This window comes from Erpetoichthys calabaricus, chromosome 7, assembly GCF_900747795.2.
Source record: "Erpetoichthys calabaricus chromosome 7, fErpCal1.3, whole genome shotgun sequence".
Classification (NCBI taxonomy): Eukaryota; Metazoa; Chordata; class Cladistia; order Polypteriformes; family Polypteridae; genus Erpetoichthys; species Erpetoichthys calabaricus.
Window position 1 is genome coordinate 145359228 of NC_041400.2, and position 25601 is coordinate 145384828.

Consider the following 25601-nt stretch of genomic DNA (forward strand, 5'->3'; position numbering starts at 1 on the left):
AGGCAGAACAGTAGGGCAGAAATCAGATTGGCAAGCACAGGAAGAAGGCAGCAGCTGGAAATCCATAATACTGGTAAAAGAGAATCAGGGTTAGCACTGGATGACAAGGCAAACAGTTGGGATAACAGGACAGGGGCAAGAGACCTTAAGGTTTGCATGCTATGTACTGATTTGACAGGAAACTGGAAAGGCAGTATCAGGTTTAGTAGAAGACTAGAAGCATAACAACTTGAGCAGAAGGGCACTAGCAAGACTAGAAACTGGTTCAACAAAGCATTGGCAAAGTGCAGCCGAGTCAGTTGTAGGACACAAAGAGGCAGGTATAGCAAGCAGGCGCAGACTGCCCGGTTAAAGGGCAAGGCAGCTGCAGTATTAGCATGCTGTTAATAGAACAACAGAACAGATAGGTGGGGGAAGATGGCAGCAGTTTAGTGAGGAAGTTAAAATCAGCCAATATTTGATAGTGCCAGCTTAGAAAGAGCAGGCAGTTGATCATTTAAGTCCATCCATTTATTTGACAAGTGTTAACTCATCGGTCCTCTCTTTTTGTTTTTTTTTTTCTTTTTCAAAGACAAAGAATAAGAAGTAGATGAAGGCAAAGAATGTCAAAGTTATAATGAAAAAACAATAATCAAAAATCAAAAGCAGGTTATTACAGGAAGGGGTGTACGTATTATTTCACTCAAATGTGAAATACCCAAGATGAAATTGTTAAATGCCAAAAACGTTGTATTTGTCCGTTCTAGGCTATAGAGTGTAATACCGGTTATTGTTGTTCCTCCGTTTATGCAGTTGGGGGCGATATTTGCCAAGACATCGCTTGGATCCAATCTGGGCAAAAAATGAAATCGGTGACAGACGGAAGTATTCGTTTATGAGGTGTATGAATGAATTTAGTGTGGATTACTTTTAGGCAACTGTAAAGAGTTGTTGCATTACATATCGACCAATGGACGGTTTTTGTTTTCTTTTTGTTTTTTTGAGAAAAGAAACAGCTTGAAATGTCGGAAACTGGAAACTGCGCGTCGGGTTGATCGAGGCAGAAACAGGCGCCTCCATGATCGGTGTAAAGTATCACTCCAGAGCCCTGGCTGAAGAGGCCTGAATATTGGGAAGCTCATTCTTGACTTTCATACGTGTTGTTTTTTATTTTGAATATCATTATTTAAATTTTTAGGTTGCGTGAAAGTTATTTATTAGACTTTATAGCGAAACAAACTCTGAACCACTAAATTACTTCATTAGACACTCAATGTGTAATGCTCGCGTAATGATTTATGGGATTTTTAGGTAACAGATGTCTGACGGTCGAAAATAATACACCATGGATGAAAAATACAGCAGCAATGTCATTTCTAGTGGCAAACTGGGACCGGTGGATGTACAAAACGCAAGGTGAGGTACTCCGGGGTAGCTACTTTGTAAAAGCGGGGTGAGTTTAAGTGAGTTTTATAATTTGAAAGTTTGAGCCCAAAACATTTCACCTCGGCAAAAATCTGGTTAAAACTGTTCATTTAACAAAGTGACTAACGAACTAACCCAAGTACTAGTTCCTGGGCTTGTTGCCACTATTTACGTGGCACTATGACTGTAGTATGAGGCTGTCCCGTGCCATACATACCGCGTATTCGAGTACAGTTTCTAGAAGGTGAAGCCCCCTTTTTTGTTATGTAACTTGTATAATTGTGAGTACCGGAATTGCCACTAGTTTGGACAGTATAATACACATCGAAGGTTCCAGCAGATCCCAGGATTGTAGCTGATGGCAGTGTCAGTTTTGCTTCCAGAATCCTATTGAGAAGGGACCTCCTAAGTTTTTTGTCATTGCATATGTTGCAGTACAACATATTACAACATACAACATTCTTTTACAGTACAGCAGTGCGAGTGTGCAAGATTTGCTTTGCTGTAGCTTGATTTATTTATGTAATTTTAGGTGCTTTTAATTAGTATTTTGCATGGTGCAATATGATGGTAGCATTTTGTTGAGTTGCCTGGAACCCCTTCCGGAATCGGTTTGATTAAATTAATTTGCTTCTGCAGTCATGCTACATCTTTTTAGCTTAACTAAAAACTTATCAGCTGTTCCAATAAGTATATTACAAGAAGGAATGGCATTTGTTGCTGATCTGTCGATGGTAAAGCCAATATTTAAAAGGATCTGATTATTATTATAACACACACTTTCCAAAAGGAACTGATTTATCAATTTATTGTCTATGGATAGTGTAGTTGACTCAATTTTCTATATATATATATATAAAAAGCAGTTTTGAACTTATTTCTAGTTTATATCATATGCTTGCAGTAATATTTCATCAAGTATAAATGCTCGTCACAAAGCTTCAGTGTTCTTTCTCTATGGCTAATCAGTCTGATTGATCCACCTCTTCCTCTGTTTGCATTTTTCTAACATGCCAGAGGCTTAGGTGGATGTTTTGAATATTTTTAAAATGTGAACACATTATTAGTTACCATGCTTTAAGAAGTTGGAGTGCTGAGGGCTGTATGATTTTAACAGGCTGTCACTGTGTAAAATCTAAACTGTGTAAGATTAGATTCATTGTCACCATAGATGCTTGCTTGCAGCCTATCAAGACATGCTATGTCCTTGAATATGCAGAAACAACAGTACAACCTTACTGATAGTAGATTCAGAACATTATGAATATGCAGAAACAACAGTACAACCTTACTGATAGTAGATTCAGAACATTATGTAGTGTGACAGACAGAATGAATGGACTGGCATCCCAGCTGGGATGTGGAATGTTACCTTACATGGCCAGGAGACTCTAATCCAAGTCAGGGAGACTATGTAATTGATGGACTGGGTGAGACTGCCTGTCAAGAACAGTTCATCCCCCAATATGATGGTAGTGCTCCTCTGGCATGGGTCTAGTTTGGACAAAAACAGAACTGAGTGGAACTTGTAATTTGGGAGGGCACCACTGTTGGGGTCCCTGGGTGACGCCAGAGTGCACTGCTGGGAGAGAACCTCCCTTGCGTCATGCAGGTTTAGTCTACTTAGAAGTGCTTCTTAGGTTGTGGCACCGGAAGTACTCCTGAGTCCAGCATAAAAGAAGCCTTTTCATCTCACTTTGGGAGTTGAAGTCAATGGACAAAGCTTGCTTAAAAGAAGGGAAGACAGAGCAAAAAATAAATAAATAAATAAATTGATTTTGGAAAAAAGTTCTTACTGTGTACAAAAGGTTTTTTGAACCCCAGACTGGTGTTTGTGCAGTTGTGTCTGAGATTTGAGGCTCCCCATGGGACGCAGTAAATACAACTTTTGTACTGTGGTAACATTTGATTAAGGGTCCAGTCACAGTGTAAAAGTGATATGCTTACTGTTTCTCATATTGTTTTATGAAATCAAAGTTATTGTTGTTTAACATTTCTTTTATTGAGTATAAAAGGTAGTTGAAAATACCGTTCGAAAATAATGGCTCCAGTAATAGTCAATTGAATAGTTTTATTTTAAATATTTTTCTTGCATTACTAAATTAACAGTTTTGCATTTCTAATTAATATGCAATATCCTTGATGGAAGTACTGGAATCTGTGCGCTGTTGTCATACAAAATCAGCTGTTACCCCATAGGATACCATACTTTTCTGTCTAAAGATGCACTTAGGCACATTTGTTTGTTTGCTTTAAATAATTTGAACCAGCACATTTAGAAATGGACTCCAGTCAGTTATGTAGAAGTATTAAGTTTAAAAAAAAAAAAAAAGTCAACAGTGAAGTAAAGTGATAAATGTACCAGAATCCCAGGTATTGTCTTAAATATTGGTGTCTGACATATTTCCTTTATGGATTACTGCAGCTGCAGATTGATATTTTTTCTCCTGCCACTTTTCTAACTATAGACCAAGTTCTGCTTTAAACTACCTTAATGAAAATATATGCTTTATTTTAGTCATTTACACGGAAGAAGGACAAATTGTCATTTGCTTTTAAGTGTCACTCTGAAAGGTGGCTATTAAGAGAGATAAATGTTAAAAATAACTTTTACAATTTGTAAGGAAAGAAAATTAATTACTTCTTTAATCTGTATTTTCTGAAGCTATTTTTCCACAGCTGGTCTGCTGGGAACAATAGCCTAAATTGTGACCGGCTGTTATAAAGAAAGATGCGAACACTAGATGAAATGACAGTCCATCATTGGAGAGTACTCATGCATTAAACCTGACCAATCTAGAGTTAACATTCTAGTTTTGGAGGTGTGAGAGGAAACTGAAGAATCCTTAGTACTTACTAAAATTTCTAATCACACAATGAAAGAAAGCAGAAAAAAGGCTGACTAACTAAACAAGGAATTAATTTTGAGTCAGTAAATGTTGTATGAATTACATGTTGGTTGACACGTAAATATGAAGACTTAGCAGACTGCTTAAAAAACAGTTAAAAAGTAAAACTGAAAGGTTTCGTAGTGACATAGCAGTGAGCTCTGTTACCTTTTTACCTCCAGGACCTGCTTTAGATCTGTAGTCTGCTCTCTGTCTTTGTGAGGTTTACACATTCTCCACACTTAATATTGTGCAAGAAGTTTGTTCCCCTAGAACCTCTTTGAGTCAGACATCGGACAGGGGGAAGCTTGTTCAGTCAGTCATTATCCAACCTGCTATATCCTAACACAGGGTCACGGGGGTCTGCTGGAGCCAATCCCAGCCAGCACAGGATGCAAGGCAGGAACAAATCCTGGGCAGTCCAACCGCAGGGCACACACACACACCCACACACCAAGCACACACTAGGGACAATTTAGGATCGCCAATGCACGTAACCTGCATGTCTTTGGACTGTGGGAGGAAACCCACGCAGACACGGAGAGAACATGCAAACTCCACACAGGGAGGACCCAGGAAACAAACCCAGGTCTCGCAAAGTATGTTTTCTTTAGTTACTATAGTCTTCCTCTCACATCCAATATGTGTGCATGTTTATTTAACTGATGGCTATAATTTGGCCTAATTTGAATAAATGTCATTATTTGCAGAATTGTTTCTTTGATTGGATGGCATTCCTACCATTCAGTTCCTGCCTTGTGGTCAAGGCTGCTAGGTTAGGTTCAGGCTTCCCATAGAAGTGTCATTGAAAAAATTTGTTCAGAAAATAGAATAGGCATAAACAGCAATGGCTAGCCCTCAATAATTATTAGCATCTAATGTTGATAAGTCATTTCTGAGCCTTTCCTAGTCTGCCTGTTTATATTATTCTTAATCTAATGATGAATACCAATACACCTTTATCCTTTTCTTATTGTAAGCTGTTAATTCTTAGCCTTCCATTATATTTTAACCATTTAATTTAGTGTGTGGTTGCATGCAGGGTAGCTTGCCTATCCTGGTAGCATGTGCATGTGAAATTAAAATGGTTGCATTGTTTTATGTTTTATACATTGATTATTCTTTTTATATTTTCTAGGCTAACTAGGTACATCATATTGCTGTGTATTACAAAATTCCTGAAAGCTTTAGGAATATTTGAGTCATATGATCTACTTAAAGTAGTTCATATTGTTCAGTTCATCTTCATACTTAAATGTGGGTAAGTCTGCTTTGACTTTTATTATTTTGCTGGCTTTGTTTCTCTTTGGATTTATTTCAAATCTAATGTAGTTGTGATAATCAATAGCTTGTATCTCTACAACAAAATATTATGTTCATGAGAATGAACAGTACCTGTTTGTAGTCTGATAAACAAAATATAGAGAAGTTATTATAGTGCAAATTCTCATTTTTTAATGTTCATTTAACATTGTCTGTTTTTGAATCTGAAAATTACTGGATTTCTCTTTAAGGTCTGCAATTTTTTTGGTTTTGTTTCAAAAACCATTCTCTTCCGGAAAAGTAGTCACAAAACATCAGGTAAGAATGTGTTTTTGTAAGCTTATGCAATTAATGTACAACTCACATCGTACTAGCAGTATTTAGTCCCATCCTTCTAAATCTAAATAGTTTCTCGAGTTTAACATCGCAGGAACCAACCACTTATTCTGCCAGTTGATTGCAAAACCCCACACACACTCACTCTTCACCAAATTAGAGTTGCTGGGCAACCTAACATATACATTTTGGAACTGAATGCAGGAGGAAAAACAATAGTGAATTTGCTACTTCAGATATAACACATGTGAGTAGATGTGAATGTTTGTCTGTATTTGTGCTTTGTGCAGAATTGGTATCCCAGAGCTAGTTCCTGCCTTGCACCTGACACTTTGCACTCTGGCATCTATGACTCTGAAGTGGATTAATCTGATAATGAAGGAGTGAAGCAGATTAGAAGTATTTGCAATTTTCCATAGTATACTTCAGATAGGCAAAACTAGAGAACTGGAAGGAATGGATATATACAGAAAATAAAATAGGTATAAAAATCACAGTAAACAGAGTATCAAAAGTTTCTCTATTTTAGCCCTTTTTCTTATATGTAGCCTAGTTTAATTTAGCAAGATTGTTACTTTGCAAAGGTTTTTGGGGACTTTGGTGTTTTTGGCAAAGTAAAAAGTGATGTGCTTGAATTATAATGTGAGCTTCTGAATTAAGTGTGTGTTTTGTGTTCTGTATACATTAGCCATTACTTAAGCAGTAGGTAGATAATTTTTGGGAGGCAGTATGCACAATAGAAGTAATTACTATGTGTAAAATTAGTTTGCCATTATTTTTTCCAGACAGGTTCATAAATTGGCTTACTGTACATTTGATCTCTTATGTAGGAATTTGAAAAAAGATTTTTTACTGTCTGATTCCTGCACATCTTCTTAATTTGAAGCCCTAAGTGTAGATACAGTGCATCTGGAAAGTATTCACAGTGCATCAGTTTTTCCACATTTTGTTATGTTACAACCTTATTCCAAAATGGATTAAATTCATTTTTTTCCTCAGAATTCTGCACACAACACCCCATAATGACAACGTGAAGAAAGTTTACTTGAGGTTTTTGCAAATTTATTAAAAATAAAAAAATTTAAGATTTAAAGGTAATAAAGAAAATAGTAATTCATACAGTATGTTTTTTTGCATCATTAATTTTAGAAGCAAAATCATAATAACTGATTAAGCATACTAACGTTGTGAGCATCATCACCTTTTTTTTTTTATTTGCATCCTTCTCCTTCAAAATTATTTTCTTTTTGTATTTCAGTGGATTAAAATCTTAAAACATGCCTTTGTGGGTTGCATTATATTCTTACTTGGATTTTTTGGACTTACTCTATGTGGACCTTTAAGGTAACAATTTTTTATCTATTTGCAATATCTACATGTGCAGCTACATGTGTTAAAAACTGTACTTGCCATCTTATATAGTTTTTGAAGCACTCCTAAAGGGGTAGTTTGCATGAAATTGAATATCTTCGAATAGGAAGAAATCAACACAATTTACTGTCCAGTTATTTTTCTCTGTGTTGTAGATTAATCCTAATCTTTTCAGAATGGCACAAACTGTGTAAAGACTGAAAAATTTACATAAATCAACTACCAAAAGATATACACTGTATAGACACCACACACACACTGCATTTATAGGTTATTTTGATAAAATTTTTAAACCTGAAGAGAGCTAGCAATCAAGAAGATAAAAACACATGTCTGTGCAGTTGAATCTGAATATACAGTCATATGAAAAAGTTTGGGAACCCCCTCTTAATTCTTTGGATTTTTGTTTATAATTGGCTGAGCTTTCAAAGTAGCAACTTCCTTTTAATATATGACATGCCTTATGGAAAAAGTAGTATTTTAGCAGTGACATTAAGTTTATTGGATTAACAGAAAATATGCAATATGCATCATAATAAATTTGGGCACCCCAACAGAGATATTACATCAATACTTAGTTGAGCCTCCTTTTGCAAATATAACAGCCTCTAGATGACTCCTATAGCCTCTGATGACTGTCTGGATTCTGGATGGAGGTATTTTTGACCATTCTTCCATACAAAATCTCTCCAGTTCAGTTAAATTTGATGGCTGCCAAGCATGGGCAGCCTGCTTCAAACCATCCCATAGATTTTCGATGATACTATATTCAAGTCAGGGGACTGTAACGGCCATTCCAGAACATTGTACTTCTCCCTCTGCATGAATGCCTTTGTAGATTTCAAACTGTGTTTTGGGTCATTGTATTGTTGGAATATCCAACCCCTGCGTAACTTCAGTTTTGTGAATGATGCTTGAACATTATCCTGAAGAATTTGTTGATATTGGGTTGAATTCATCCGACCCTCGACTTTGACAAGAGCCCCAGTCCCAGAACTAGCCACGCAGCCCCACAGCATGATGGAACCTCCACCAAATTTGACAGTAGGTAGCAGGTGTTTTTCTTGGAATATGGTGTTCTTCTTCCGCCATGCAAAGTGCTTTTTGTTATGACCAAATAACTCAATTTTTGTCTCATTAGTCCAAAGCACTTTGTTCCAAAATGAATCTGGCTTGTCTAAATGAGCATTTGCATACAACAAGCGGCATGAGTGCAGAAAGGGCTTCTTTCTCATCACCCTACCATACAGATGTTCTTTGTGCAAATTGCGCTGAATTGTAGAACGATGTACAGATACACCATTTGCAGCAAGATGTTCTTGCAGGTCTTTAGAGGTGATCTGTGGGTTGTCTGTAACCATTCTCACAATCCTGTGCATATGCCGCTCCTGTATTTTTCTTGGCCTGCCAGACCTGGGTTTAACAGCAACTGTGCCTGTGGCCTTCCATTTCCTGATTACATTCCTTAGAGTTGAAACTGACAGTTTAAACCTCTGAGATAGCTTTTTGTAGCCTTCCCCTAAATCATGATACTGAACAATCTTTGTTTTCAGATCTTTTGAGAGTTGCTTTGAGGATCCCATGCTGTCACTCTTCAGAGGAGAGTCAAAGGGAAGCACAACTGTATATAACAAAGGTCTTTTGTTGGGTCTGATATTGGTTATAACACATTTTAATATCAGGACCAGGAGGGACAACCTGACAAAATGGCAATGACTCCAATTTTCACTACAGGATACTAAGAGTAGAATGAGAATGTAGTAGATGGCAGTGATACCAATAGCCCATTAATTGTTATATAACAGGAAAAATTGCACTATTAAGTGAACGCCATACTGAAATTCTTGGTCTTCAGTATGCATTTAAATACTAAAACATGGTGTTCATTGTCTACACCTACATGCAAATAACTGCATTGGATCTGGCTAATAGATTTAAAAAAACAATTGTAACAAATCCTCAGTGAACAATATTATTCGTCAAAAAAATACCAGCATGATATGTTGTCATTTGGAATTAGTAAAGACAAAGAGCAGTTAACCTAATCCAGTTAATCTGCTACTGTCTGCTAGGCATCATATGGCATGGTAAATTACAAGTTTTTTTAACTGTAGTGTTGTGTGATAGTATTAGGCTTGAAACATTCCAGTTTCTGGGCTCCATTTTTCTGTTTAATTCTTCCTTTTTTTTAATTTACAGCTCATATCCTTCTTTAAGTGCTTTCCTGTCCCCACAGTGTTTTTATTTATTTATTTTTTTTAGCTCCTGGTCTCCCAGTTTCAAGTCAGTGTCTGTTCTATTTGTAGTTCTGCCAAAGGCATCCTTTTAGGCCATAATCATTGCATTGGACTTGGTGACCGTCCATCTCCAGTCATCTTTCTTGGAAAACACTTTTTAAAAACAGTTTATTTTTTTCTAAAAACCCTATTATAAACATACTGAATTTTTATTTAAGCATAATTTATATCTCACTTTTAGCAAGTACTACGTTACAGGACTGGCAACTGACCCTTACTGCTCTCTCAGTTCCACTGGGACTTCTTTTTCTGGGATTTCCCTAAGGCTGATGTTTCTTTATAGGTCTTCCTTGTCAAATAATTTGTCTTCAGTTCTCTGTAATGATGTTACAGTGTTTTTGTGTTGTGTGGTTTTTTCCTGGATCTCTCAGCTACTTCGGGCAGAGGCTGTTCTTGAGCACTATTGCTATTAAATTAGCTCAGAATTTTCATTTGAAGTTCCTATCAATCCGTTTCTTTAAACATTAAGAAACATATTTGCTGCTGCATGATAACATCTTACCTGAAGAAGGGGTCTTAACTGCCTCAAAAGCTTGCATATTGTAATCTGTTCAGTTAGTCAATAAAAGGTGTCCTTTTGCTTGACTTCTCACTGCTGCATGAATCAAACTGTCGGCCAACTCCAGTAGTAAGAAGCACTCTAGTAACCTTAACTCTGTGACTTGTGCATTTGTCTGTGTTTGTGTTTTTGTTTCCCAGTTCTCTTGTGGAGCCATTCAGGTAGGCCGGGTGTTCTGTTGCCCTAGGATCATCTTTGGTTTTGGATCCTTTTCTTTTTGAAACCTCTGTTTCAGGGCTGCTAGGGGAATGAAAGTTGTGCTGGAAAGGAAGATATCTTCATTTTTTAACTCAAATTATCCTGCAAGTCTTGTAAAACTGAAGTCTTACGTGACTTTGGGTTGAAGTTACAATGTTGAAATTTTGGCATTTGATTCACAATACTAATAGGTAGCTATCATGCCTAAAATGTTCTTAGTCTGTCAATGAAAGTAATGTAATTTGGATGAAATCTGTATTTTTATCTTCCCCATAGACTTTTCTCCAAGTAAGAAAGGAATTTAAGTGTACTCTTGTATTACACTTGACAAGCCGACGCCCGCTGTAGCGGCAGTGTAAGAATAGGAACAGAAAACGGTGAGAAAGGAATTCAGAAATCAAGAAGAAATAAATACTTCTTGAAAGACGCAGTGTGCATGTAGAATTTCCGGCCAAGCAGGATTACATGTGAAAGTGATAAATAAATGAGGCTTTCCGAATTTACGTGCTATGGCCATGGCATCCTGATAGTTTTGTTGCATGTATCTTGGACTTCCTGGAAATGTGGACGGTAATATCATTTTGCCTACACGTATGTTGTTACGTCTGAAAGTCCTTTGTATTATTCCACGCGCAGATCTTGTTGATGTAATCCGAGATAGTTGAGACGCGCGCCCTCTGTTTTAACATACACACCTACAACATACTGTTGGAATAGTTTGCCGCCGGAGTGCAAAATACTAAATGTATTCCTCATTGCTAATCTGTACGTATAAAATTGGCATTGAGTAAGCCTTATTCGCTTGGTGGTTCTTTTATCGGGAACATGTTGTAGATCTTTGTGCCAGTCAATGTCTCCGTAAGGGAGTAAAAGTGGGTAAACCACAGGATCGCAATTCATATTGAGCGTGGAAATCTGTTTACAGGAGTTGCCTATGGGATAGATGCAAATGTCCCTTTCAGCAGGCGGTTCGCCGTCTTCTCCGACGAAAATCGCTGCAACATCGGTGTGACATGTCGGGGCATTGTATCGTTGTAAATCCTGCTTAGGGTTTTCCTTAAAAACCATTCATACAGATGCTGTTGGATTGGACTGCACGATTTCATGCATGTGTTTGTATGATTTAGCGAAGGGGTTGATGGTTCTGGGCATGGAATCTAGCTGGAGAAGTAAATTTACGCTGCATACAGAGTTTGCTTTATTTTGTAAGCGTACTTCAGTAGCTTGCGCTGTGTCAAAAACATACAACTGTCCATCTCCTGGAGAGGTAGAAGTGTTAGCATATAGTGTAGAGATTTGGTGATAAATTTGCCCGTGTATTTTAAAACAGTATGGTCCATGGCCAGGAGGTTGAGTTATCTGTGCACCCATGGAAGCAAACGCCACAGAAGAGTTGTATTCTCGAATGTGTTCACGATAATTTTTAACTTCTGATGTTTGCTGTGTAAGAAGCTGTTGTAAAGACACAGGTGGCTCCCGCAAAGGTGGTAAAGCTACTTTACCATTGTGGCAGCACCTCGAGTACTTGTTGGATGTATTACGCTTAGCAGGCCAGTATAGTGCATGACATGGAAGAGGACGAATAGGAATTGAGAAATGCCGTGTGGGCGGTACCGGTTTTGAAGTGGAAGCAGGACGAACCAGAAGAGAAATATATATAAGAGATTATGTCAGGTATTAGCATTGTCGTATCTAATGGCTGCCTGTAATCGGTATCTTTACTAGTTCTGAAAAATATTCAAAATAATTGAAAACTTTGAAAGTGGTGTATTAATCTCTAAATAATGTATGTTTGTTTATTTTTTGTACATTGTAGGACACTGCTGCTATTTGAACACAGCGACATTGTTGTCATATCTCTTCTTAGTGTGCTCTTCACCAGCTCTGGTGGTGGACCTTCCAAGGTATTTTTACATATTTTAATGTATAGTATCTCTAGAAAAATGAGCAGAAATATTTCCACAGGAGAAACCAAACTGTATTTGCATTTTAAATGGCCATCAAGAGTGTCTTTTTACAAAGTTTAATCTGTTAGCATCATCTTCACTTTGCTGTCTATTGAACTTTTTAGCTTTGGTCCTGTTTTATAAACCAATGTTAAAAACATAGTGAAAAAGCAAGTCAGTAAAGATTGTAAAGTTATCTATCCACTCCTGTCTCATCATTTTCTAATTTCCTTATAGTGAGTTTTAAGGATCGGTGTTGAATTATGATACATATGGCATGTATTCAATCATGGAAGCAGTAGCTGTGTGTTTTCAGTAGAACATTCTATATTTCCAATGTTATACTTTGGTACAATTCTACATATAAAGGAAAAACTCAAAAAAGAAATTAAAACATCACAATGTTAAGAATTTTCGTACTGAGTTGTTAAAAGAAAGAAAGAAGCAAAAGCTAGAATGATGGCATTTTGGTCATTACTGTATACTTATGAAGATCCTGGGCATAGGTAATTGTTGCACTTGAATATATAGTATATGAAATAGAACAAGTGATTGGCAAAAACAGGAGATAAATATAATTTATTAAGTCCTGTTAATAAAATTTATGGTACTAGTCACTATGGTACTGTTGCCCGACATATTTGAAACAGTGGGTCAAATTCCAGTTTATTCAGTGTCAGTGTACAGTTTAGTTTTCTTTGTTTCTTGCCTAGGGTTTTCTCCCAGTTTTCTGAGCGCGTAGATGAGCGTGTGAGATTGATTGGTATCTTTAAGTTGCCTAAGTTAAGTAAATGTAGGTTTACATGTATGTGTTTTCACTTCACTAGACTATAATACCACTTATGGCTGGTTGTACTCTGCTTCTCCCAAGTCTCAGATCGGATTAACTTATTTCAGCTGAACATGAATAGCTGAAATATGCTTATATCCCAGAAATTCTTAAAGGTCTTACTGACAATTTGTTTTGTATGTCTTTTCAGACAAGAGGAGCTGCATTTTTTATCATTGCTGTGGTGTGTTTACTGCTGTTCGATAATGATGACCTTATGGCAAAAATGGCAGAACATCGTATCCTTTTTCTACTTCAGGAGACTAATAGAAGTTACATTTTAAATTCTGAATATTCTATTTCATTTATATGGGGAACGTACACTCTCTTTTGTTTATGTGGGTTTTGCATTCTATGACATATCTAGGTTTAGGGCTTGATGATTTTTAGTTAAATACAACCCAGAATGCATTTTGCATTTTTTTTATTCAAGCCTGTAAAAAGTAAGTACATCCATTATTCAGTAGTATGTAGAATCATCTCTGGTAGCTGTAACCTGAAATTATCATTTTCTGTATGGATTTATCAGTCTCTTAAATCATACTGGAGATGAAATACTCCTCATAACACTGCTTCAGTTCCTTGATGTTTCAAGGTATTTGTTATGCCAGCTGTTGTAATATCACACCACAGCTTTGGGATGAAATATAGATTTCCGAAAGTTCAATTCTTTTTCAGTTATTCAATTGATGATTTCCTGGTGTTTTTAGGCTCATTACGTAATCTGCTGTTGGCCAAGCTTTAGCTATGGAATAGATGGCATTGCATTTCTTTTAAAAGAATTGTTATGTAAAATTTAGTTCATTACTTTGAGGCATTTACAGTTGCAATCAGAAATACTCAAAATCCAACCTCCTGCCCCAAAAGATTGTAAGGACTTACCAATGAAAGTTTTTCAAAGAGCTAGATTTTGCTTTGTTTGACTTCTTTGTCAGTTGAGTTATATGTAAAATCAATAAAGAAAATGTATGCTATAGTATTTGTGAGTATCACAATATTTTATTAATATAGCCATGTCTCATTTGTTCAACCCCTATACAGTATTGCTGTTTTTAAAACATTCTACTAGTTTTTATGGCTAGAGTGGAGCTAAAACATAATTAAGCCTTTGAGAATTCAATAATGATTCTTAATTGGCTTCAACTGGTATGCATATATAAACACCACCAATGAAGACGTTGAAGGTGAGTTGCAATCATGGGTAAGACTAAGGAGCTTTCACAAAATTTGAGAGTGGAAAGTTATTTCATTGCTCCTGAAGGGCTTCGGATATAAGAAGATCTCCCAAAAATTGAACATTCCAAGAGGCACTATTGGAAACATTATAAACAAGTTTAAAAATTATGGTACACCTGCAAACCTGCCAGATTGAGGTGAAAAAGCCCAAAATTTCATAAAGAGACCATAACAACTTAGTCAGGACAACTAAGAAATACCCCAGTTTTACTGCAAAACACCTACAGGATGACCTGATGAAGGCCAGGACAAGAGCTTCAGTGGCAACTGTAAGACAAGCACTGAGTAAATAAAGAATTCTTGGCCACACTCCAAGATACACGCCACTCTTAAACACAAGAATATCAAAGGTTGACTATAATATGCCAGAAGATATTTGGATAGACCTGCAGAGTTTTGGGAAACAGTTCTATGGACTGATGAAACTAAATTGGAACTGTTTAGACACATGGACCAGCGGCATGTCTGCTGTGTAAAAGTCCAAGCTTATGAACAAAAAAATACCATCCCTACAGTCGGGCATAGAGGTGGGTCATTGATGATGTAGGGATGTTTTTCTGCTGCAGGAGCTGGCAATTTTAAGAAATACCTTAAAGGGGAACATGATGCCTTCTGTTCAGAAATTGGTGATCATTGGCCTTTCGATCAAGATAATAATTCCAAGCACACCTCCAAATTAACCAAAGCTTGGTTGAGAAATAGATCCTGGAATGTCCCAGAGTGGCCTTCTCAGTCCCCAGGTTTATATCCCATTGAAAATCTTTGGTGGGATTTAAAGAAGGCAGTTGCAGCATGGAAGCATCAGTGAGCTAGAGTCTTTTGCACATAAAGAATGGGCAAAGATTCCAACAGAGAGGTGTTAAGAAGCTCTTAGCACTTGCCAAAAACGGTTATTAGAAGTTATAAAGGCTAAAGGATGCTCCACAAAGTACTGAAGTGGAGGGTTGAATAATAAGTTCACATGCACATTTATAAAAAGAGTTAAATTTTTCACTTGTCAGAGTCAAATCAAACTTATACAACAAATGACTATAGTCAAACTAGAAAACAAAAGAAGAAAAGAAAAATCAGGAAGTTAAAAATAACGCAGAAACAAAAAGACAACACCTAACGACAGAATTCAACAAATATTTAAATATTTAATTCCCTGAATATATTGCTATATTTTTTCACCATGATATGTTTTCTATACACGAAAACTGAGTATTCCCCCTTTTATTTTATAAAATTTTTAATCCATATTAGCTTGAGGAAAAAAAAAAGTATTCTAGAATCTCATAGTGCACTGAACACATGGTTCTTTGTTGTGAGAAAGAGAATAACCTGTGAACAGATTTTATTTAGTTATAAGAGAAGCAGTTGTAGCTGCTAATATCAGAATTCACTGTGCTTACATGCACAAACAAAATCAGGATGATGTAAATAACCAGGTTAAGGCAGAAACTTGGTTTCTTAAAAACCTCTTGTTTTACATGGAGGTCTCCTTTGGCAAAATGCTCTGACGTCATTAAACTGTACAAAAAAGAGCTAAACTTCATCAGTTGACATGAATCAGAAAATACGTGTAAAGCCTATAATAATTTTCTTGTGTTTTATAAATACATTTATTTCATGTGCTATGAAGTAAATAACATCCATTCCCATTTCATACATTGAGGTGTCTGTTTGCTCATCAAGATACCAAGAAGAAATGATTCACCTACGTTTGTCTGCTTTTATCTCTTCAGACTTTTCCAAGTACCATAAATTTACACTGACTGTTATAGACACATATCAAATGTGTGTTTTTATTATATAATGATAATTGTTCACTACTCAAAGTACTACATGCAGGGAAGACACAGGATTTGAACTTGTAACCTCTTTTCTGCAAGGCAGCTATGTTACCTCTATACCACCTGCGTGAATCTGCAAAGCAGCAGCAGCATTACCACTGTGACACCTGTATGTCTATCAGATGTTACTGGTTGAAAATGTAATGTGCAAGCACATACATGCATGAAAACATCTTTATTTTGTACCATCTGATATTTGAATTTTTACACATTCACAGCAACATGTCACTTGAACAATTTCTTTATATTTGTTTTTGTTCTTGAATAAAATCACACTTGTTATACCTTTTGATATTTGGACTTTGGTCTTTTCACATTCTACACTTAACCAACATTATGTCATTATTACTGTAACATGAAAAAAATTCTGTCTAGCTATGTGTACAACATTTCTTGATCATATCTCTTATGTCATCCTACATTTACACAGATCGCTGTAGACACGGAACACACAAGAAATGTATGCATTTCAAATCACAATTTATATTTCCCTATATAATTCCTTATGGCTCATTGCTAGATAAAACCTTCAACGTGAACTTGAGCTGTTTGAATTTTGGTTGAATGATGGCTTCGGCTCGCTTAATGGGGGATGAGTGAGTGTAGGCTACATGCTGCAAGTTGACAACATTGCAAAACAAAAGCGTTGATTGCCGGGCAATTGATGCAGTGATAAGTAACTATGAGATTCCTTGTATATGTTAGAAAAGTTAGGATTGTTAAGGAGAACTAAAATTTTCACAGGCTTTAAGAAATGTGTTAATGGTTTACATGGGCAAATAATCAGTTATTTGCTGAGAGATGTACATCAGTTAACTAGTTTTCTCAGTGATCAATAACCTGGCTTCTGTAACCGGAATAACGGTTAACATGGTATTTTGGAAAACGGATTTCTGTGAATAACTGGGTTATTAAAGCACATGTAAACACACTTATTGTTACAGAGATTTCAATCTATGTGGTATATCCCATGTTTAAATCAAGTATGTGAGCTCATTTTGATTTTCTAAGACTATCACTCATATGTAAATTTGTATTACTCTTTGAAAAATTATGAATTGAACTAATTTATTTTTTTGGTTAAATAGCTTCTGTTGCCACAGGTGCAACAGACAGACTTTTTACCAATAAGAAAGCAGAGCACATTTCTTTTGTGGTAGGAAAAGCCCCATAAGCCATTTCTTTTCAACTAGCATTGCTCAGTGGTATATCTGATCCATTTCTTCCAATTTGTGAATTACTAAATATTTATTTTTAATTGGAATTTGTTTTTTTGTTATTTCTCTATAGGCCTGTTTACTGTTTAGACATTTCATGTGATGTTTTACACTTCCTTAAGTTGTATGTTCAGCTGAAGGCCATCATGACAGTGCTCTTACTCATGCACTGCACACTATGATCTCTTTCCTTGGAGTAGCAGATCATAAGGTATGTAATTCTGATTGTAAGTAAATTTACTAAAATGCATATAGAGTAACAAATGTTGACTGAAAGCTACTATAAGAGGTAACATTTTTGTATTAATTTTAATGCTCATTTAAACTGGGTTTCCCTCCATAACATCTGTGCTTCAATAAACATAATTCTAGTAGTCGGTGGGAAAAAATTTAATCTTTATATGGAAATGTGGTTTATTTATAATTTTGGCCAGAAACTGAAGGATCAAAATGATACTTTCATTTAATTTATGATTTTTGGACATAATTGGGAATTTTTTTATACTTGAGTTGTATTTTGTATTTATATCTTGAATCCACATTATGACTAGCCTGGCACACACGAACACACTACATACCAGGTGATTACTAACGTTCTATAAATCTCAATAGCAAACCTTTACAATTATGCTAAATAATTTAGAAAAAGTATTCTTACTAGTCTAATTGGTCTATCTGTCTGCAGTTGTTCTTTAGATTCAGTGAATTAAAAGTGTGGGTTGTGCAAATAATAATATGGCTACCAACAACATATACAGTTAGGTCCATAAATATTTGGACAGACAACTTTTTTCTAATTTTGGTTCTGTACATTACCACAATGAATTTTAAATGAAACAATTCAGATGCAGTTGAAGTGCAGACTTTCAGCTTTAATTCAGTGGGGTGAACAAAATGATTGCATAAAAATGTGAGGCAACTAAAGCATTTTTAACACATTCCCTTCATTTCAGGGGCTCAAAAGTAATTGGACAAATTAAATAACTGGAAATAAAATGTTCATTTCTAATACTTGGTTGAAAACCCTTTGCTGGCAATGACAGCCTGAAGTCTTGAACTCATGGACATCACCAGATGCTGGGTTTCCTCCTTTTTAATGCTCTGCCGGGCCTTTACTACAGTGGCTTTCAGTTGCTGTTTGTTTGTGGGCCTTTCTGTCTGAAATTTAGTCTTCAACAGGTGAAATGCATGCTCAATTGGGTTAAGATCAGGTGACTGACTTGGCCATTCAAGAATTTTCCACTTCTTTGCTTTAATAAACTCCTGGGTTGCTTTGGCTGTATGTTTTGGGTCATTGTCCATCTGTATCATGAAATGCCGCCCACTCAATTTGACTGCATTTAGCTGGATTTGAGCAGACAGTATGTCTCTGAACACCTCAGAATTCATTCGGCTGCTTCTGTCCTGTGTCACATCATCAATAAACACTAGTGTCCCAGTGCCACTGGCAGCCATGCACACCCAAGCCATCACACTGCCTCCACCGTGTTTTACAGATGATGTGGTATGCTTTGGATAATGAGCTGTTCCACGCCTTCTCCATACTTTTTTCTTGCCATCATTCTGGTAGAGGTTGATCTTGGTTTCATCTGTCCAAAGAATGTTTTTCCAGAACTGTGCTGGCTTTTTTAATGTTCTTTAGCAAAGTCCAATCTAGCCTTTCTATTCTTGAGGCTTATGAGTGGCTTGCACCTTGCAGTGCACCCTCTGTATTTACTTTCATGTAGTCTTCTCTTTATGGTAGACTTAAGATATCGATACACCTACCCCCTGGAGAGTGTTGTTCACTTGGTTGGCTGTTGTGAAGGGGCTTCTCTTCACCATGGAAATGATTCTGCGATCATCCACCACTGTTGTCTTCCGTGGACGTCCAGGTCTTTTTGCGTTGCTGAGTTCACCAGTGCTTGCTTTCTTTCTCAGGATGTACCAAACTGTAGATTTTGCCACTCGTAATATTGTAGCAATTTCTCGGATGGGTTTTTTCTGTTTTCGCAGCTTAAGGATGGCTTCTTTCACCTGCATGGAGAGCTCCTTTGACCGCATGTTGTCTGTTCACAGCAAAATCTTCCACATGCAAGCACCACACCTCAAATAAATCCAGGCCTTTTATCTGCTTAATTGATAATGACATAACGATGGACTTGCCCACACCTGCCCATGAAATAGCCTTTGAGTCAATTGTCCAATTACTTTTGAGCCCCTGAAATGAAGGGATTGTGTTAAAAAAATGCTTTAGTTGTCTCACGTTTTTATGCAATCGTTTTGTTCACCCCACTGAATTAAAGCTGAAAGTCTGCACTCCAACTGCATCTGAGTTGTTTCATTTAAAATTCATTGTGGTAATGTACAGAACCAAAATTAGAAAAAAGTTGTCTTTGTCCAAATATTTATGGACCTAGCTGTAAGTTTATAATTGAAGTCTGGCTGTTCTTTTATGCAACATACTTTTTTCCACTAGTGATAGCCTCTCACCATAATCAGGTGCAAGGTAGATATACAGCTTAACATAATTAAACCAAAAAGATACTCGCAGGAACTCGGAAAGATCATGCATTCTTTACAATAAAGACATCCTTACCTAAATTAGTTTTATTTTTAAAGCAATGTAAAATCAATGTCCTTACTGCAGATGGAAGTTAAAAATGGAAATTTTATTATGTTTGCTGGTATAAGATCATTTAAATAAAGACAGGTAGCAGATGACTCCCGCAGATAAGAGCCAATGTATACATTTCTCATGTGCAGGTGTCCTAATAATTTAGCAGAGATATCCCAGGAAACTTCACCTAACAGTTTCATATCTGAAGACCAAATACCATTTTGGTCATTCTACCATCTTAGGTTATATGAGGGGGAAAAATGTACAATTGCTGTGTCAAGTCAAGTCAAGTTGGGGAGCATGCACTGGTACAGTGCGTTGCCGCACCCACTACATGTCGAAACAGCTCGGGATCCTGGTTGGCAACCCCCCAGGCAGACATGCGGTGCAGTCCTACCCTCCGGAAATGACCCTCTATCTGCCGCAGCCAGGTGTTACGTGGGGAGACCCCTTGGCCTGGTCCAGCCACTTGGGTCCCCAACAATGAGGATCTTACGAGCCAGATCACCCTCTGGGAAACGCGCCACATTGCCGTAGTGCCGTAACTGACACTCCCTCACAATGCAGGTAATGTGCCTCATTCGGGACTCCATGAGCAACCGCTCATTCAACACAAAGTCAAACCAATGGTACCCAAGGATTTTCCGGAGAGACACAGTACCAAAGGATTCCAGTCTTCGTCTCAGGTCACTGGATAGCATCCATGTCTCACAACCATATAGTAAGACAGGAAGCACTAGGGCTCTAAAGACTTGGACCTTCATCCTTTTGCATAGATATCGGGAGCGCCACACACCCCTTTCCAGTGACCTCATGACCCCCATGCTCTCCCAATCCATCTACTGACTTCACAGGAAGAGTCACCAGAGACATGAATGTCACTGCCGAGGTAAGTAAACCTCTTTAACAAGGTCAACACTCTCTCTGCAAACAGACACACTGCTGATGGCTGTGCCCAAGAGGTCATTAAAGGCCTGGATCTTAGTTTTTATCCAGGACACTCGCAAGCCCAGACACTCAGACTCCTCACTCAGTCTCTCGAGCGCCCCGATCAGAGTCTCCATTGATTCCGCGAAGATCACACCATCGTCAGCAAAGTCAAGATCTGTGAATCTTTCTTCACCAACAGATGCACCACATCCGCTGGACCCCACAACCTTGCCCAACACCCAGTCCATACAAGCATTGAACAGAGTAGGAGCAAGAACACACCCCTGATGAACCCCAGAATCAACTGGGAAAAACGCAGAGGTCCTGCCTCCACTCTGCACAGCACTCGCAGTACCGGTGTAAATGCCAGCAATGATATCCAGCAAACTTGGGGGGATCCCACGAACCCTCAGGATGTCCCACAGGGCAGCTCAATCAACTGACTCGAACGCTTTGCGAAAATCGACAAAGGCTGCAAAGAAACTCTGCCAATATTCGTGTTTGCGCTCTATGAGAACCCTCAGTGCCAGGATGCGGTTGATGGTAGACTTCTTGGGTGTAAAACCAGACTGTTCCGGTCACTGGTAGGTGAGCAAGTGATCACGGATCCTATTGAGGATGACCCTAGCAAGGACCTTATCCGGCACCAAGAGCAGTGTTAACCCCCTGTAGTTGCTGCAATCCAGGTGATTTCCCTTTCCAGATAAGAACGACAAGTCCCGTTTTCCAGTCAGGTTGGGATGATGCCAGTCTCCCAAATGGAGGCAAAGATTGCTTGCAATGCCAGGAGGACAGCCTTACCACCAGCCTGGAGAAGTTCACCCCGGATACCACAGATCCCTGCAGCCTTTCCACCCTTAGCTGGTTCACCACCTGTGCAATCTCAGTGACATTGGATGGTTCACAGCTAATTGGAGGATCAGCCTCAAGAACCGTGGACCCCGAGATATCCAACGTCCTAGCCGGAGGATCAGCTTTGAACAACTGCTCAAAGTAGCTAGCCCAGCAGGTCACAACTGCAGTGTTATCCGTAAGGACCGTTCCACCAGCTGCCCTGACTGCGACTCTCCAAGGAACAGATTCAGATGTGCGTAATGCTTAGATTCCTCTGTAAGCAGGACGTGGGTCACTAGACCACAGATGATATGTCACTTGCTCACAGATTCCTCTAAGAAACACCACTTTATCTGCCCTCAGGGTCCTCGCAGCCCTCCTTCTCAGTTCCTGGTACACACCAGAGTTGCCATTGAGCCGTGTGCTGCGACTCCTCTCAATGATATCCAGGGTGCCCTGTGAGATAAAACACCTCCTTCTGGGAACACCGGTAACACCAACACAGCCCTCAGCAACCTTCAGGTTCTTGTCACGGAAGGTCTCCCACTTCACATTAGGATTGGCAGTCGCACCCAAATCTGAAAGTTCCTCACACAAACTGTGTGCAAACTCATTAGAAACAGCCTGTTCTTGGAGACTGGCTAAGTCCAGGCTCATTTTCCTAGCAGGTGGTAACCTACTGGACCTAAGCTGGATCCTAAGAGTAGCAACAACAAGTCTATGGTCAGAATTCACAAACTGGGCACTTCTGTAGACCCTGCAGTTTTGCAAGAGCCTCCAGCGTCTGCCCACAAGGATGTGACCAATCTCCTGCACCGCACCACCAGTACTGGAGTACCAAGTCCAACGATGCGGTTCAGGGCGCTGGAACCAGGATCCAGCTTGTGTCCAACAGGTAAAATGTCTCAATAGCCTTTCACTACTATGCGTTAACAAATCATAACACACTCGGACTGTAACACAATAATCCTGAACATAACTTATTATGCTGGTGCTGATGTACTTTTTATCTTTCGGTAAATCAAATGATCATATAAAAACCGTGTATTGAGTTTACTGAGGTTGTTTTTTGTATTATACTAAATTTGTCTGGTAATGAGAAACAATTAAGCCTTGTGAATAAGCACAAATAGAGGAAAGCGGGAAGGGTCAGATACTTTTTCATGGCACTGTACAAGCAACGTTGTGCTTGAACATACTGTTTATTATGGGGAGTACATAACTAGTACAGAAATCCTGCAGCAATATACTGCTTACAGTGCATGTGGAAAGTATTCACAGCGCATCACTTTTTCCATATTTTGTTATGTTACAGCCTTATTCCAAAATGGATTAAATACATTTTTTTCCTCAGAATTCTACACACAACACCCCATAATGACAACGTGAAAAAAGTTTACTTGAGGTTTTTGCAAATTTATTAAAAATAAAAAAAACAGAGAAATCACATGTACGTAAGTATTCACAGCCTTTGCTCAATACTTTGTCGATGTCGCCCATTCCTCTTTGCAGCACCTCTCAAGCTCCATCAGGTTGGAATGGAAGCGTCGGTGCACAACCATTTTAAGATCTCTCCAGAGATGTTCAATCGGATTCAAGTCTGGGCTCTGGCTGGGCCACTCAAGGACATTCACAGAGTTGTCCTGAAGCCACTCCTTTGATATCTTGGCTGTGTGCTTAGGGTCATTGTCCTGCTGAAAGATGAACCGTCGCCCCAGTCTGAGGTCAAGAGAGCTCTGGAGCAGGGTTTCATCTAGGATGTCTCTGTTCATTGCTACAGTCATCTTTCCCTTTATCCTGACTAGTCTCCCAGTCCCTGCCACTGAAAAACATCCCCACAGCATGATGCTGCCACCACCATGCTTCACTGTAGGGATGGTATTGGCCTGGAGATGAGCAGTGCCTGGTTTCTTCCAAACGTGACGCCTAGCATTCACACCAAAGAGTTCAATCTTTGTCTCATCAGACCAGAGAATTTTCTTTCTCATGGTCTGAGATTCCTTCATGTGCCTTTTGGCAAACTCCAGGCGGGCTGCCATGTGCCTTTTATTAAAGAGTGGCTTCTGTCTGGCCACTCTACCATACAGGCCTGATTGGTGGATTGCTGCAGAGATGGTTGTCCTTCTGGAAGGTTCTCCTCTCTCCACAGAGGACCGCTGGAGCTCTGACAGAGTGACCATCGGGTTCTTGGTCATCTCCCTGACTAAGGCCCTTCTCCCCCGATCGCTCAGTTTAGATGGCCGGCCAGCTCTAGGAAGAGCCCTGGTGGTTTCGAACTTCTTCCACTTACGGATGATGGAGGCCACTGCGCTCATTGGGACCTTCAAAGCAGCAGAAATTTTTCTGTAACCTTCCCCAGAAGATGTGCCGCGAGACAATCCTGTCTCGGAGGTCTACAGACAATTCCTTTGACTTCATGCTTGGTTTGTGCTCTGACATGAACTGTTAACTGTGGGACCTTATATAGACAGGTGTGTGCCTTTCCAAATCATGTCCAATCAACTGAATTTACCACAGGTGGACTCCAATTAAGCTGCAGAAACATCTCAAGGATGATCAGGGGAAACAGGATGCACCTGAGCTCAATTTTGAGCTTCATGGCAAAGGCAGTGAATACTTATGTACATGTGCTTTCTCAGTTTTTTTATTTTTAATAAATTTGCAAAAACCTCAAGTAAATTTTTTTCACGTTGTCATTATGGGGTGTTGTGTGTAGAATTCTGAGGGAAAAAATGAATTGAATCCATTTTGGTATAAGGCTGTAACATAACAAAATGTGGCAAAAGTGATGCGCTGTAAATACTTTCCGGATGCACTGTATATTGACATCAACCAGGCCATTTGTCCCAATCACACATTTACACATATCTCCATCATTCCCCTTTCTAACATACCCTAAACACCCTGAATAGTTGTTCAGTGCATACGTGCAAACAACAAAACTTTCCACTCTGTAACTAAATTCCTCATTGAGGTGACTCTGATCAAGCCGTTTGGTTGCAGAGTCAATGCAGCATGTAGGGGTAAACCTGACTTTATCTAGCCAATTTATTTCATTTGTTGGTACAAGTCCCAGCCTCTTCCTCATCTGAGAACTGATTTACAGGTTTGGCATTAGAAGTGGATTTCAGTATCCTTGTTGTGGGCAGGGTTTTCTTTTACACCAAATATGTAGTATCCATAAATGAATGTGTTATAGAGGTTAAATGGTTGTTGTAGTTAACCCCACTAGCAGAGAGTTTTAGTAGTCAAGACGAAGAAAGTACAGTCATGTGCTGACTTACAACTCCAATTGGGACCAGCTATTTGGCCATATGTTAGATGCAAAGTGTACTGCTCATTGCAAATGAGGCTTTGTAGATCTGGTGTATATCACTGGTAGGTAAGCTTTAACTGTCAATGTAGAGTAGCACAAACCAATCTTGAAGTTTCAGCGTCCACATGTTGGGTGCGTGTAAGGCAGTGGTTCTCAACCACTTGGCTTTGTCACAGGTGGGTCAAGGTTTGCTGTCGTTAGTTTGCAAGTAGGCCACAGTTGGTCACCTAGAAATAGAAAGCCTTTATTGCCATTGTAAAAAATGACAACGAAATTACTAGCGCCACTCCAGCTGGGTACAAAAAAGCAAACGACACTACTTTTATGAAGAAAGGAAAAAATAAAACTACAACACATAATACACACAAGAACAACATATAAATAATAAAAAAATGTTATTACACTAAAGCAGGGGTGTCGAACTCCGGTCCTGGAGGGCCGCAGTGGCTGCAGGTTTTCATTCTAACCATTAGTTAGTTAGTTAGTGATCAGTTCTTGCTGCTAATTAACTTCTTTTCCCTTTGTTTTAATTGACAGGACTCA

The 25601-nt window shown here is 38.5% G+C and overlaps 1 protein-coding gene across 1 annotated transcript in view; it reads left to right on the forward strand.

Annotated features, from left to right (window-relative positions):
- The first annotated feature begins 822 nt into the window (after positions 1-822).
- The window catches only part of slc30a5 (solute carrier family 30 member 5), a 46080-nt gene continuing 21301 nt past the window's right edge, over positions 823-25601 (forward strand). Inside the window, exons 1-7 of the mRNA XM_028805500.2 lie at positions 823-1395; positions 5431-5553; positions 5807-5873; positions 7150-7235; positions 12133-12220; positions 13243-13330; positions 17514-17590. Of these exons, the coding sequence (XP_028661333.1) occupies positions 1325-1395; positions 5431-5553; positions 5807-5873; positions 7150-7235; positions 12133-12220; positions 13243-13330; positions 17514-17590 (600 nt within the window). The 5' untranslated portion in view covers positions 823-1324. The remainder of the gene's footprint in view (positions 1396-5430; positions 5554-5806; positions 5874-7149; positions 7236-12132; positions 12221-13242; positions 13331-17513; positions 17591-25601) is intronic.